This window comes from Fistularia commersonii, chromosome 2 (assembly GCF_037954325.1).
Source record: "Fistularia commersonii isolate RoL2024-O1a breed Wild chromosome 2, RoL_Fcom_v1.0, whole genome shotgun sequence".
NCBI classification, from domain to species: domain Eukaryota; kingdom Metazoa; phylum Chordata; class Actinopteri; order Syngnathiformes; family Fistulariidae; genus Fistularia; species Fistularia commersonii.
Window position 1 is genome coordinate 11,181,300 of NC_141285.1, and position 15,500 is coordinate 11,196,799.

General features: G+C 39.5%; 1 protein-coding gene across 3 annotated transcripts in view; it reads left to right on the forward strand.

Annotated features, from left to right (window-relative positions):
* macrod2 (mono-ADP ribosylhydrolase 2) overlaps positions 1-15,500 on the forward strand; it is a 412,763-nt gene that overhangs the window by 366,766 nt on the left and 30,497 nt on the right. For 2 of the 3 annotated variants that reach the window (XM_086167072.1, XM_086167081.1), the window contains exons 9-10: positions 10,685-10,763; positions 15,436-15,474. In XM_086167072.1, coding sequence (XP_086023198.1) covers positions 10,685-10,763; positions 15,436-15,474 — 118 coding nt within the window. The remainder of the gene's footprint in view (positions 1-10,684; positions 10,764-15,435; positions 15,475-15,500) is intronic. The other variant, XM_086167089.1, reaches the window with a different exon arrangement.

A 15,500-nucleotide genomic window follows, 5' to 3' on the forward strand; every position in this document is an offset into this window, starting at 1 on the left:
GCATATGAATTGTTTCTACTAGGCATGTGTAATAAAGTTTTAAAGCTATAAGTTGCCAGTACAGAGAAGATTCAGGTTTTTTTGTATCTGGTTACACAAATTCACTTCCCTCACTGAAAGCTGAGTTCCGCTTCTTTTTAGCCCGAAGAGGTGTAAGCTTATTACAAAGAGAAAAAAATAAAAAATGTACTAGATTTGTCAACCTGTGCACAGGTTAAACCTTAACTGAAGCTAGAGATCAGAAGAGGAAAAACAGCACCTTACATCTTTTTGTGTCAGATGTCTTAACTCTGCAACCTGACACTTAAATACTGTCTTGTGGTGGTCAATTCAGACATTGGAAAGGTTTCAAAAAAATGAAGTTAATTCATAGTAGCTAAACTGAATAAACTAATTCATTCAGAGGAGCACTGAAAGATACTGGCAAGGAGACATTGATATATTTGGTACACAACCTTTTGAAGATAGGTTGAAATACTTTAGGGTCAGATGTCAAAATGACATCCTGATTAATACTTCTTTACCACCAACTGCGGGGCTTCCCTCAAAGGAAAAGAAAAATGAAAATGGAGAAATTATCTGTGTATAGAGAGAGGTATTTAGATCCATAAAAAATCATTAGTTTTTTCCTTGGCAAATGCGATGAATAATGACCGTGTCAAGAGATACAATAAAATGACCCTGAATACCCCGTTATACCTCCATGCTGCTCATTTTGGTGTCCTAAGCAAAGACGTGAAGTTGCCTTGAAATACTTGTAATTTCAACAATGTCCCATCCACTGAGGCTTTTTAGCTCAAGTTCCTTACATTTTGACTGGTATGACATTGCATATATGGGCTTTTGAAGTGAGTATTTACAAGGCAGGTTATATATTTAGCATTTTGATTTATTAAACCAGTTCAACTTCTTCTCCTTTCGGCTTTTCCCTTCTGGGGTTCCCACAGCGAATCAACTTTCGCCATCTACCCCTAACCCTGTTCACAAATGCTGACTTCTGCTCTCGGTCTAGTTTCCACTACTCTTTCCCATAACTTCATTGTATGGCTCATCAACTTTATCCCTCTATAGTTGCTGCAATTCTGCATATCCCCCTAATTCTTAAAAATTGGCACCATCACACGTCTTCTCCATTCTTCACATCTTCTCACTCTCTCAGATCATGTTGAATTATCTAGTCAGAAACTCTACCACTGCCTCTCCTAAACCAGGGGTCGGCAACCTTTGACACCCAAAGAGCCATTTGGACCCGGTTTCCACGGCAAAGAAAAACACTGGGAGCCGCAGTTACTTTTTGACGTCTTAAATAAAGGTACCGCTGTATGTATTGCATTTTCAAATTTACCTACTTGTGGTTGAAAATCTCGACAAATTGACGGCGTCTTGGCGGGTATACCGGTTTTCGGGAGTGTGACGTATATTTTATAAATATAATTTTTTTTTAATATTTCAAGATCACAACAATCTTCCAATTTAGAACTAAAATATAAAAAAAAGAACTAACACAAATAAAATACACTTCAATTAAATACTCATAATTTATTTTCCCAAGCCACTCAGAGCCATAGTGTAAGGATGAAAGAGCCGCATACGGCTCTGGAGCCGCGGGTTGCCGACCCCTGTCCTAAACACTTCCATACCTCCACAGGTAAATCATCAGGACCTACTTCCTTTCCACACTTCATCCTCTTCAATGTCTACCTCACTTCACTTTTACTAATCTCTGCTAATTTGTGGTCTATAATTCTGTGGTCTTCTTCTACCCTTGCCTCTTTCATTTTCCACGTTTATCAGCTCGTCAAAGTGCCCTTTCTATCTTCCCATTACTCCTCTAGCATCTTTAAATACATTTCCCTCTCTATCCTTAATCACTTGGACCTGTTGTACATCCTTTCCATCTTTATCTCTGCATTTCGCCAACCTGCATAGATCATTCTCTCCCTCTTTACTGTCCAACCGAGTGTACAAGTATCGTACACCTTTTGTTTTGCCTTTTCTACCTCTATCTTTACCCTACGTTGTATTTCCCTTTACTCCTATCTGTTCTCTTCAGTCCTCTCAGTGTCCCACTTCTTCTTTGTTAACCACTTTCTCCGTACATACTCCTGCACTTCCTCATTCCACCACCAAGTCTCCTTATCTACTTTCCTTCTAGATAACACCAAGTACTCTCCTACCTGTCTCCCTGACAACACGAGCGGTAGTTGTCCAATCATGTGGAAGCTCTCCCTGACCATCCAGAGCCTTTCTCAACTCCTCACCCCTCCCTTTTTCAGCTTCCATCGCTTAGTCCTCTGCTCTGCCTTTGTCCTCTTGATCTTTCTTATCACTAGAGTCATCCTACAAACCATCACCCAATGCTGTCTAGCTATGCTCTCACCTACAACTACTTTGCAATCATTGATCTCTTTCATGTTACCTCGTCTATACAAGATGTAGTCTATCTGTGTGCTGCTACCTCTGCTCTTATAAGTTACCCTATGTTCCTGTCTTTTCTGGAAAAAAGTCTTCACTACAGCCATTTCCATTCTTTTTGCAAAGTTAACCACCAGCTGTCCCTCTGCATTCCTATCCTGTATACCAAATCTGACGATCACTTCTTCATCCCCTATATTGCCTGCACCAACATGCCCATTGAAGTCTGCACCAATTACCAGTACATCTCTCTCATCTCTGGGGATATCATGCATCACGTCATCAAGCTCATTCCAGAACTTCTCCTCAAACTCACATCCCGCCTGTGGCGCATAGCCACCAACAACATTGAGCATCCCACCTTCAGTGTCCCGTTTCAGACTCGTTACCTCCAGAACATTCCTATCAAACTCCTCCCTCAAGATACTGTAACTCTTTCTCCATTTCTCTTCTTTTCAGTACCATGATAGCATAACTTAAAGCCTGCTCCTAAGCTTCTGGCCTTAATACCTTTCCACCTGGTCTCCTAGACACACAGAGTATCAACTTTCCCTCTGTTCATCACGTTGACCAACTCTCTACTTTTTCCTTTCATAGTCCCAATATTCAAAGTCCCTAATCTCAGTCCTAGACTCTTGCCTTTCCTCTTCTCTCTCTTCTTCCGAACACGCCTTCCTCCTATCCTTCTTTGACCTACAGTAGTCCAGTTTCCTGTAGGTAATCGTTGCCAATGGCGGGTGTTGTTAACCCGGGCCTCAACCAATCTGGTATGTGATTATTAGGTTTGATTCGCATGTTTGGTTTTGGCAAAAGTTTTACGCCCCACGTCCTTCCTGTCATAACCCTTTGCATTTATCCAGGCTTTGGACCGTGTCATGGAGACACTGGCCCTTCCCTCCCGAGGCTGGCCCAGGGAGACATCAGCCCGTGCTGCCCTGAGGCTGCATTATTAAAGCAGTTCAACTAGTTGCAGAAAACATACACTATATGGCCAAAAGCTCACCCATCCAAATAAACAAAATCAGATGTTCCAATCACTTCCATGGCCGCAGGTGTATAAAATCAAGCACTTAGGCATGCAGGCTGTTTTTAACATTTGTGAAAGAACGGGTCGCTCTCAGGAGCTTTGTGAATTCCAGTGTGAAACTGTGATAGGATGCCACCTGTGCAATAAATCTAGTTGTGAAATTTCCTCGCTCCTAAATATTCCACAGTCAACTGTCAGCTGTATTATAAGAACAAGGACTCAGCCACACAGTGATAGGCCACGTAAACTGACGGAGCAGGGTCAGTGGATGCTGAGGCGCATTGAGCCAAGAGGTCACCAATTTTCTGCAGAGTCAATAGTTACAGACCTCCAAATTTCATGTGGCTTTCACTTTAGCTCAAGAACAGTGTGCAGAGAGCTACTAGAATGGGTTTCCATGGCCGAGCAGCTGCATCGAAGCCACACATCACCAAGTGCGATGCAAAGCGTCGGATGCAGTGGTGTAAAGCACAACACTCTAGAGCAGTGGACATGCTCTGGAGTGACAAATTGTGCTTCTCTATCTGGCAAACTGATGGACGAGTCTGGTTTGGTGGTTGCCAGGAGAACGGTACTTGTCTGACTACATTTTGCCAAGTGTGAAGTTTGATGGAGGTGGGATTATGGTGCAAGGTTGTTTTTCAGGGGCTTGGCCCCTTAGATACAGTGAAAAGAACTCTTGAAAGCTTCAGCATACCTAGACCTTTTGGACAATTCCATGATCCCAACTTTGCAGGAACAGTTTGGAGCTTGCCCTTCCTTTTCCAGCATGACTGTGCACCAGTGCACAAAACAAGGTCCATAAAGGCATGGATGAGGGAGTCTGGTGTGGATGAACTTGACTGGCCTGAACAGAGTCCTGACTTCAACCCGATAGAACACCTTTGGGATGAATTAGAGTGGAGTCTGAGAGCCAGGCCTTCTCATCCAACATCTGGAAGAATGGTCAAAAATTCCCATAAACACACTCTTTGAACCATGTGGAGAGCCTTCCCAGAAGAGTTGAAGCTGCAAAGGGCAGACCGACATCATATTGAACCCTATGGATTAGGAATGGGATGTCACTTAAGTTCATAGGCGAGTCAAGGCTGGTAAGAGAATACTTTTGGCCATGTAGTGTATTTTTGGTTCATGCTCCTGCGTATGATTCAGACCAATTTGCTGTTTAGTTATTGGCTGTGTATATTCATATTCCTGAAACATATTTTGCAGTGCCTTGACAGATTGAATTGACAAAAAATGGCCACTCTATTTTATTTTTAAAAATTCAAAAGATGCAATAGATTCAAGTATGACATTGATTTGAATGACTGTAAGTAACAATAAATTAGAAAAAAGGGTCCAATTCTGTAAAGAAGGCAGTTTTTGAACATGTTGCACCAGAACTATCATTTGGTCAGATTCTCATTAAATTGAGTTCAGAGGTCAGATTATTACCAATCCAACCATGGATCATAGATACAACCTTCATATTAGTCCTTCCTTCATAATTCCCCTCTGATCTTGTCCACACCTGCACTTCCTCTCATCTTTATGATTTGAAAATTGCAGAATCTTTCTCCTTCTCACTCCAAAAAATCCCCATAGACCCAGTACAAGTATTCCATCATTTCACTACCCATATTAATTGACAAATTTGTCAGAGGCTCTATTGCACCATAGCTTACTAACATGCTTCAGCTTTATGTTTCCCATGAGGTCTCTTGATACTTGCAAGTTGTATTGGTGGTGAAAAAGATTTTTTATTACTATCATAGAATTGCCTTTACTAAAAAATCTTGTTTCTTTTCTTGATGTTAGTAGTAATTGTAGTGTTTTTTGAGATGTTTTTGACATTTTTCCTCACTTTGAGTATCACTTGTTGGATAAAAACAGCCACTTAAACTATTTCCAGACTGTTTAGTGTTGTCAAAAGTGTTCCAGAGAAAAGTGTTGTTAAAAATTTTAAAATCCCACACTCCTCTTTCAGAAGGATTAGATGTGAAAAAATAGTTGATTACTTTATGATAAATGAATTGTGAATTTTTCCTGCTCAAACAATTTTGTGCTTTTTTTCATTGTACATCTGCTGGGGGAGGATGAAGCTAGCAGCAGCTGCTCCATTTTTGAAAACGTGAACAAAAATGCTCTATGCCTCAAGCATGCTTTACTCCAATTCGTCTCTCATGCTTGAAAAAATGTAAGGGATACCGCTTTTGTTGAATTAACATACACATTGCTTATATTTTATCTTATATACTTTTCCAATTCATCAAGACAGAATTTTCCTGTTGAAAGGATTTATATTCAGCACTACATTAGAAGTAGCCTTGTGATGTTTTGTACTGATGAAATACCCAGGCAAATTACTAGAATTTTATCACACAATTTTGTTACACTGTGCTGAGAACTCATGTATAATTTTGTACATAAGCATTCACCGATGTCGGTTGTCTGTTAAACATTATCAAGCTTACTCCATTAACCATCGTATTGCCCTTATCGGGATTAAGTTTTCATCCAACATCGACCATCTTCAGAAAGTGAGAATTGGAGTCCGGCACTTTCCTCCAGGCTTTGGTCGTAACCATAGTTTCTCAAAGCCACTGTAAGGCTCTCCCTTTGATGTATGGATGGAGGCGTTTTGTTCAAAGGGATAACCTTTTCTGTGGACTCCTTTTGAAATGATAATTCACCATCTTGCTGCAGGTGGAGTTTCAGTTTGAGGTCAATCAAAGTCAAATGGAGGAGCTGCTCACAGCTTTACCTGTGTAGCAGGTCCCGGTGCTTGGCTGCTGCTGTCAGCCATGTCGTCTTTTTAATCTCTACCTCTGTTAAAGGGAGTGGACACAAGGGATGTCATAGTGATAGCGGATTTTAAGCAGCGGCTCTGAGTTGCTGTGCTGTGTTGTCACGGCCATGAAAGATCTCTGAATGTTTATTTGTGGTTGAGTGTTTACATAGCTCTGACTACGGTTGCCTGTCGGACCCTCACTGAGTTCATCCTTTGCTTTTTCAAGCCACATACTGTGTGTGCTCACAGTGAAGGGGAGGCAGGTGTGTGTAATTATGTCAGCAATAATTCTTGGATGTGGTCCACCTGCCTCCAAGTGTACCCTTTATCTAATCCAGTGCTTCTGACAACAAAGGAGACAAGCAGTTTCTGATTATAGCTTTGATGATGCATCTCTTAGACTTTGCTCTACAGCAGGGGTGGGAAAATCATTTTTACACAGGGCCATCTGAACGGTGTTGGATGGTCGGACAAATAAAAAAAAAAAGGAAAGCAGCACACTTGTAAAACATGAACAGAATATTTTTTTTTTTCATTCATGTTCTGATTGACCTCACCCAGGCCCTTGAGGGACACCCACTGGTCCACAATTGGCCCCCGCGCCATGAAATGCCCAGGTCTGCTCAACAGGGACATATTTCTCTCTCAGTCATGATTTCTTGAAGTTGCTTGATTTGTGAACAATGTCATGTACTTTCTTTGAAAGATGAGAAAGAGCTAATGTCATGGATGGCATCAACCGGTGTTTCTTTACCAAGGCAACACAGTGCACAAAGGCAAAGCTCTATATTGGTTTCTGGCTCCAGGTGGAGCAGACATGCTACGACAACCTGCCCCTGTTATTGTTTTTGACAGAATCAAGAGGGAAATGCAAGTAGCAAAAGTATGTGTGTGTGTGTGTGTGTGTGTGTGTGTGTGTGTGTGTGTGTGTGTGTGTGTGTGTGTGTGTGTGTGTGTGTGTGTGTGTGTTTCTGCTGGCAGTGCACTCAATACAATTATGGGCATGGGTGGCCAACTATGACAGCTCATCTGTTACCCGGCCAGGAGGAGTCTGGGGCACCCAGTGAGTCTGTACCAGAATGATGAGCCTCAGATATACATATATTACAATTTCCCTCACACGAACTGTGAAAACATTTTCACTGACACTTGGTCAGTGTCCACAAAACTAACAGAATCAGACTATTGCTTGCATTTTATTTGCAGCTCTAATGAAAGTCATTTGAACCCCCCAGCATCACCATTCAAACCATCCTGTTGCATGTTCACACCTATAGTACAATTGATACATATTTGTTTTTAACTGGCTGCATTAAAATGTTCTGTTAGGGAAGAAGTAATGAGAAAAATTAAAAGCTAGCATGCACCCTCTCATGTTATGAGTGAGCCCGTTGTAGCCAGGACATGAATCACATGAGTGATGCTAGCCAAATTGGTTAGTAGGCTGAGCATTGAGAATTCAAAAATAAGGATTCAATATCCTGAAAGTAAGAGCTGTTGGTAAAGAGCATTTTGCAAATGTTCAACTGTTTATAAACTATTTAATAATCTAATCCAAAAATGTTTCATCCATTTTTGAGTGAGTATCTGTGCTTTTCCCCCTTCGATATATCTGTTTAGGCATTTATAGAAGTTGTTCTTTTGTGGGTTTTGAAAGATCAGCTAGCCCCTGCATATTTGTCAAATATCTGTTGGAAAACTTTTTGAAAAAGACTTGTGCCATCATGTACTAATACCAGAAAAGGAAAAATAATTTAGTGACTGTTTCAGATGTTACACTTGTGTGATTTAAAAATGAAATAAATATCACAACTACTCCGATCACTGTGATTACAGCATTATCAATAATAAACAAGTCTCTGAAATTCTTCTTGTTTAGTTTAGATAAAAACATTCAAATAATCCTATTTAGTTCTACTTCATATGGAGGAACAATACTTTTTATACCCAACTTTCAACTCCTCTGAAATCCCAAATTTCCCCTGAGTCGGCTGGCTTCTCACTCAATAGAGCTCAAAGAGTGACAGGTCAAACCAACTACACAGTCTCTAAACTTAATGTGCAGAACACGTCTGTGTCCAGATGACTATCCCTACCATATGCAACCAGGGTCGCAATAATATATCTCTCACCCTTTGGCAAAGGCCATCCAATCAGGATTGAATAATGACAAGGCAGACTCACATGCAGGGATCCCAGCTTTCTAATTAGTCTTCCATTAACTTTTTCAGTCTCGATGGCAATAAAGGGCATGAACACACACCCATGTACACTTTCACACGCGCACACACATCATAGCAAAATATTAACACTTCTCCCAAATCTACAGTGGATTTAAATGATTTTCCAATCATTATTATTAATGTTCATTTAAAAATGGACAATCCTACTTATGTAAAAAAAAAAAGCTATTATTTAATGAATCATTCCCCATGTTACAGTGCACATTATTGTTCCCCAACATAAACAGATAGAAATTATCTATCTAGTCTTATGCTCTCCAACTTTTACCATTTGCTTGTTCATAGTCATTGAGTGCTCTTTGGAATGCATACCAGCGAACTTTAATTTTATGGAATGTCAAAGATCACCGTTTTGTTGAATTCAATTCATTCAGTACTGTCAGGAAACCGTGGCCAGCAGCATTTGTAGAGATTCAAACAGAATGTCAATGCTTTACACTTACCCCTTTGTCTAGCTGAAATAAGACATGGTTTTGATCTATGGGGTAAGAGCCCCCACTTAAAGAAATAAAAGCCTGCAACACAGTCATTTTGACTTATTAGTCATCTAAATGTTAAATCATTATCTTGACTATCAGAAATTTAAAAAAGCAGGGAAAGGTAGACATTGTAGATTTTGTTTTGTTTGTTTTTTTAAATCTTGTGTTCATATGATCCAAGCACTTGTTTTTTGCTATTGCTACAATATCTTGAAGCCTTAAATATACAGTAGTTGCATTGTCCGGGGCAAGCATAGTCAAACATATTCAACTTGAACAAAAAAGATATTATCATGCTGTTTCTTGTGATCCTGCAGCATCGAGTCAAATGCACTTTCTTGACACATTATCACTTTTCATGCAATCTGTTTGTCAGTAACCCAGTGGATTTAAAGGAGGGGAAACTTTCTTGCTCCTTTTCTGAGGCAGTGAGTGAGTAAGTGTGCATTCTATGAACAAAGCCCACCCAAGATGGCGAGGAAGGTAAAGTAGTACCATCCTGGATTCAGCTCCTAACACTTACACTGAAGCATGGGTCATTAACTATTAATAGATATATGTCTGTATGAACACCAGATGGGGTCTATTCGAATCAACCTCTTGTGTGTCAGGAAGGGTCAGAGATGGAACTAAAGTAAGGGAGCTCAGGTTCTTCAGCCATAACAGCACTTTCATGTATTGAGGGAGATTTCACTGTGAAGGTAGATAGCTACCATTATCGCTGTTGTGTAAAATCACCATTATTCAGTCAACCAATTTTCTGCTGCCACTATGTGTAATGCATCCCTAGGACTAATGCTCACACAGAAACTTACTCAGAAACTACAGTAAGAGGAGAAGAAATGGAGGATGTGACCTCTTTCTCTGCATTCCTTAAACAGCTGATTCTGTTCTGGCATGTTATAACAATGGAAATACAAAATATGAGAGTATCTTTTTTTGCTGTTTCTACTGGAATCTTTTGAACATCAAAACCAGTTGTAAGCACACAGAAAGACCAGATTTCAAAACATGTTTGACTGAAAATTGTAAGAATTGGAAGACATGTAGTGTGTCTTTTTAGTTTTCTTACATTGTCTTTTTTGCTGTTTTGTAATCTTTTGTAATTATTCATTATTTTCTATTGGTTTGTGATGTGTCTATCTTTTCTTGTTGCCAACTGCAGTTTTTCTCTCATAAAGACATATATTAATGGGCCTGCTTATTTATGGCTCTTTATGGCAAATAAAAACAAAAGTGAGTCATTCAACTTGAGTTTCAGTTTAAGGTTTTTAACATAAATGAGTCATAAAACTATGCGAGATTTCAATACAAACATCATCAAATATTTTGACTCCATCAATTTTTTTTCCCTGCATTTCCGTTAATTGTGGCTTTATTGCCTCTAGAAGCAGAATCAAAAATGTTTATTGTCATGTTTTTTTTAATTTCTAAAATCATTCTGAATTCCTCATTAATTTTGTAATATCATGTTGTTGCACTTAATGTGGTACTCCTTACTGCTTTGCTCTTGCCAGTGCACCCGTTCAAAAATGTTTGTTCTGATGTAATATTTGCTAACAGATGTTAACAAATAGATGTTAACAAAATAACAAATGCACTAGCTTGTGGGAATTTTGATTTTGATTGTGTTGGTACCAAATTAATTTCTTCATGAAGGTATTCTCTATCTTGCACTGTAGGTGTAGTATCTAAACTACTTCATGTTAATGTCTACAACATTTTTCTGTCTTATGTTTCCTTACAGATCACACGGGTTATTTTCTGTGTCTTCCTTGAAACAGACTTTGCGATCTACAAGAAGAAAATGTCTGTCATTTTTCAAGGTACGTTAACGGTCTCGACATTGTGACATTTTTTTTCCACATTCTTACCTTTTATTTGTTACCCACTGCAGCTTTGAGTCAAGCCTGATTAATAATTAATATCCTGTTTTTCTCCATTAACTCTATTCCATGACTTTGTGTATTTTGTGAAATCACCATCCCTACCTTACTGACCATCTGTGTTGAACCGACATCATCACTGCCTTGTGTATCCTCTGAAACATCTGCAAGATATCTCGAGGCAGTAGTATAAGAAATTGCCAGGCTTAGGCAGGTGGCGCCTTCAAAAATACAGATACTCTATATACCTGTACTGCCTTTTGGGAGACTACAGTGAGAATTTATGCTGACAGTTGGTAAAACAAGTGTCTATGGATTGCCTTAAAATTATTGAAACAGATCCAATACTTGTCAGTAATACCATAAACTGATGTTTTACAAAATACTTGATATTCAAATGGGAATTCATGGTCCTCAGTTCGTCCTCGAGAACTTAAATATTCCACAATACATTGCAGCCACTGATAAACCCTGTTTACAGCCCCTCATTGCTGAATATGAAATAAACAAACATCTGTTATCTTCACACCCCCACTAGCCTTTCTGGCTCTCACACTCTCAATTCCCAACCCCCTTTATGCCATCATCTTCTTTTGGGGGCCAGGAGCAGTCACCAGCTCTGATGGCGGCTCCATTGAGGATTGAGTTGAATAGCTGGGGACCCAAAAGAGGCTGGCTTCACCAGCCTGCCATTACCTCCCATTTACCTCACTTTTCCATCTCCACCTCCCCAACGGAATAGTGACTCTCAGGCCTTCATCTTGCAGCTCCCAGATGGAGAGTGTTTTGTTCCCTGTGTGCTCCCATCATCTGTCCTGCTCCCTGCTCAGGCTTTTTTCCAGAAAGATTACATTCAGAGGAGAGACCTTAATTATATTGTCTGGCCCCGTGCTCCCAGCACCCGTCTCATCATATTAGTGCTCTGAGATGAGAATCTGGAGCTGTTGTTCTCCAGTTATCACAATCGCCATTTACAAGCGCTGTCAGTGGATAACTTCCCTACATCCTGCCATGACTATGAAGAAACAAAACAATAAGCTGTGTCTGTCACAGAGGGAAACCATTAGCAATTCAAGGGATATAACGTTATTTAATTGATGATCTAACAGTTTAAAAACAGTTGTTTACGAACATAATGTGAGGTTGTAGGTTATAGGAACTGTAGAGGTCAGTCTTTAATTTATTACTGAGTCATTCTGGGGGGGCAACCACATCACAAGCCATGATGCCAGCTGAAGTGTTTTCCTTCATCACAGCATGCCATCTTGCTCTTTTCCGCCTTGGGTTTTGGCCTCCTTTATTACTATTTCATGTCAATGTTTTCAGTTGGACAGGATATTAACTGAAGTATATTAATAACTAACTACATAACTTTGATATTCTTCTTCAAGGCTTATAGTATTTGGGGGAGTAGGCAGTTTTTATACATTACTTTCCTCTGCAGTCATTGACCTGGATTGCACATTGAGAAACATTTACATGCTATTAAAAAAAAAGACAGATCTAAAACAGAAAAATGTTTTCAATCGTGCTTTTTCCGTAACTGTTAACACTTTGGTAGAGGCAGCATTTTTCTTATGTGTTCATCTGAGACTGATGGCTCTTCTGTTAAGAAATCAATTCCGATTGGTATGATTGCTTTATGAAAGGAAAGTATCACTCCATATTGTGAAAAAGCTTAAATTGATCCTGCCAAGTATGACACATGCAAATTAGAGACTGTGGATTATCTCTGCAGGCTTGCTGAAGCTCTTTTAGAACATCTCATCAGCCTCAATGCCAGACAAAGTTGGCTTCTTATGGCAACACTGAATGTTTCACACAGAGACCCAAGACTATTCTGTCGTGTCCAAAACCATTAAACTTTCAATAAACTCCATCACATGTACGCTTTCTTTCTCTGCTGCACTCTCTTATGCACGCATAGGCTTCTTCATGTTCCTATGTGTTTTGTCAATTACGTCATCCTTCCTCTTTTCTGAATAATAACTTGAAGAAACTTCAGCACTGGCTCCTTTATCAGTGATTTCTTATTGAGTTGCACAGAATAGTGGCCTTGATCTCTCTGTCATTTTGTAAATGTGTGTATGTGAAACTTAAATCCTCCTTGTGACATTAGTTCCAAATCTGTCAAGGGCTGAGAGTCGGCACAATAGATTTTTTTTCTTTTTTTGAAGTCTTTTCTCATATTCTGTCATATCACTGTCTTCATATTCAAGCGATATATCAAGTGACAATGACTGGAGCTGGAACATGTAAACAGTGCATTTGCATACAGGAAATTGCTTTGCTACAATTTGATGTCCCACAAACTGCCATAATGTGAGACAGCTAAAACATGGTTACATCTAGAGTGAAAAAGTGAAATATAACCTAGATGGGCAAGAATGCTCATCTACCTGCTTCAGCCATAAAACACAAATTAAATTTTTCTAGTCCCATTGTCAATATCTCAACACTGAAGACCCTAAGAAATTGTACTTCAGTGTTACGTGCTGGATTTTCAAATAAAGCGGACACTACAAACAGCTCTTTGGTGATGCCTGAAAGACGAACCAAACCCCTTCCAGCAGCACGACTACTAAGGGATTTCTTTATTCATTTAGAGCTATAACTTTTTGTGAAAGAGGCCTTGCATACATGTATATAGAGAAATATGCAAATGGGTAAACAAGGTGATACACATCATAAATCTCTGCCTCTGCAGTACAATTCATTCTTCATTACCCACTTTGGCACTTTACTAAGCTCCTTATCGAGTGATGTTATGACCTATTCATTACTTGGAAAAGTCGTAAACTGTACACATCTTGAGGGTGCCATGATCGCCTTGGAAAGAAACAAAGATCATCAGTGATTATCCTGTTGTAAATAAGAAAAATAGATCAAAAAAAGGGCTTGCATTTAAGTCAACTGTAAAATAGGAATGTTTAATCAAATCATTTTGATTTAATAACCATATTAGATGATTTGGTTTTCAGATCATTGTTCTTGACCGATCCACTGCTTGTGGTGACATGTATTAGTTACGAACATAGAAGCGATCCGGCATCAGCACTTGTCAAGAGTAAAAGCTTGTTGAAATTGATTCTGGATATGCCTCTTCACTAATATGATCCGGGTGGCTACCCACAAGCTGGGCTCCATCTCTTCTGCTCTTCACTCAGCCGCTGTGCTGACAATATGAACACGGCCCTCTGATCTGTGAGGACTGCAACGTTTTCTCCAGCTGTTTCAATGACTGACTGCAAATGACTTTATTTACATGTTTCTTAATGCCCTCAATTGGCCAAATCCCACAACCCACACATCTACACGTATGTTTGTAATAAAAGCATTACTTTTTGTCTGCTCGACTTATACAGCTGTACTTATTAGACACATCTATCAAACACAAAGAATTTGTTGACAGAGGATATGAAGGTCTACAGGAACCAGTGAAGGGTGAAAATTAAGACTGTGTTAGTTTCACAGGTTTTTCCCTTGGGGCAGGGAAATGAGACCATGGTGTGTTATTGACGTGATTGCTGGTGAACACATTGGCTCACGACTTCACAGTCCTCTCTGAGGATTCAGTTTTAGTTCATCAGATGTGAAAATATCAATGCATAAATCATGGGCATCTCATGGGCGTACCCTAAACACCTGCTTAAAGATATGTACAGTACTTGTAGTTCTTTTTTGTAGGTAATTTAAATATTCTAAATTTTCTTGGATCCATTCCAACTCAAAATCAAATCTTTAAGGGATATATTTCAACAATCTGTTGCATGTGGTTTAAAGTGCACTGAGTAAACTTGTGACGGGTGTGTCCGAACCCACATGGTGTCTGTATGTAAAGCAAGTGAAAAGCAACATCATAAAAATGATTTGTCTTATGGGCGTACGGTAATTAAAACACCAGCGACAAGTATAACTGTGTGAATGGCCATATTTAAATATGAATATGTCTCCAAGGATTTCTGAATAACCCACCTGCAAAGAAGTTCGAAATGTTACAATATAATACTTTTTTTCCTACTCGACAGTTTTATTGATCCATCATAGCGCTGTTATATCATGTGGCGGTTGCTGAGACATCCTATGTTTCCACGGCTACAGTTTCTTTACTAGATCAGTCATCCTTTCCTCAAGCAGGTTTAGATCAATGCACTGTACCTCTAAATTCAATGTTATAAAATAGAAACGCGTGTCACTCTATCCACAAGGAGCTTTGATCGTTACACTTCTACAGAATAGAATAGACAACAGCTCTTCATAAAATGTAATGCTTGATTTTGTTTCAGTGATACAGTAAAGCTATTATACATAGCTACATAGATTTTATGTTTTCATGCTACCCCTGCACATGCTGTGCACTCATTTCCATCAAACGAGAGTGAGAGTGCAATCATACTGTATATATTTTGAATAGCATGACGCTTTCATGCTGGTACATGTGTGTATGCGAGGGAAGGAGAGCGGGAGAGACGGTGAGAAAGAGGGGGAGAGTGATACTCTAATATGCTATGCTCTAATATTACAGTACAATCATGAAGAAAAGTTGTGATTCCTCGCTGTATCACAATTCATGGAATAGCTTTGTTTGATGTCCTTTTTCTCCCTCTGCCAGACAATGACATGGAGGCTACAGGGGAGCAGCCAAAGGAAGGTTAGTGACAGAATATTTCATGGCAG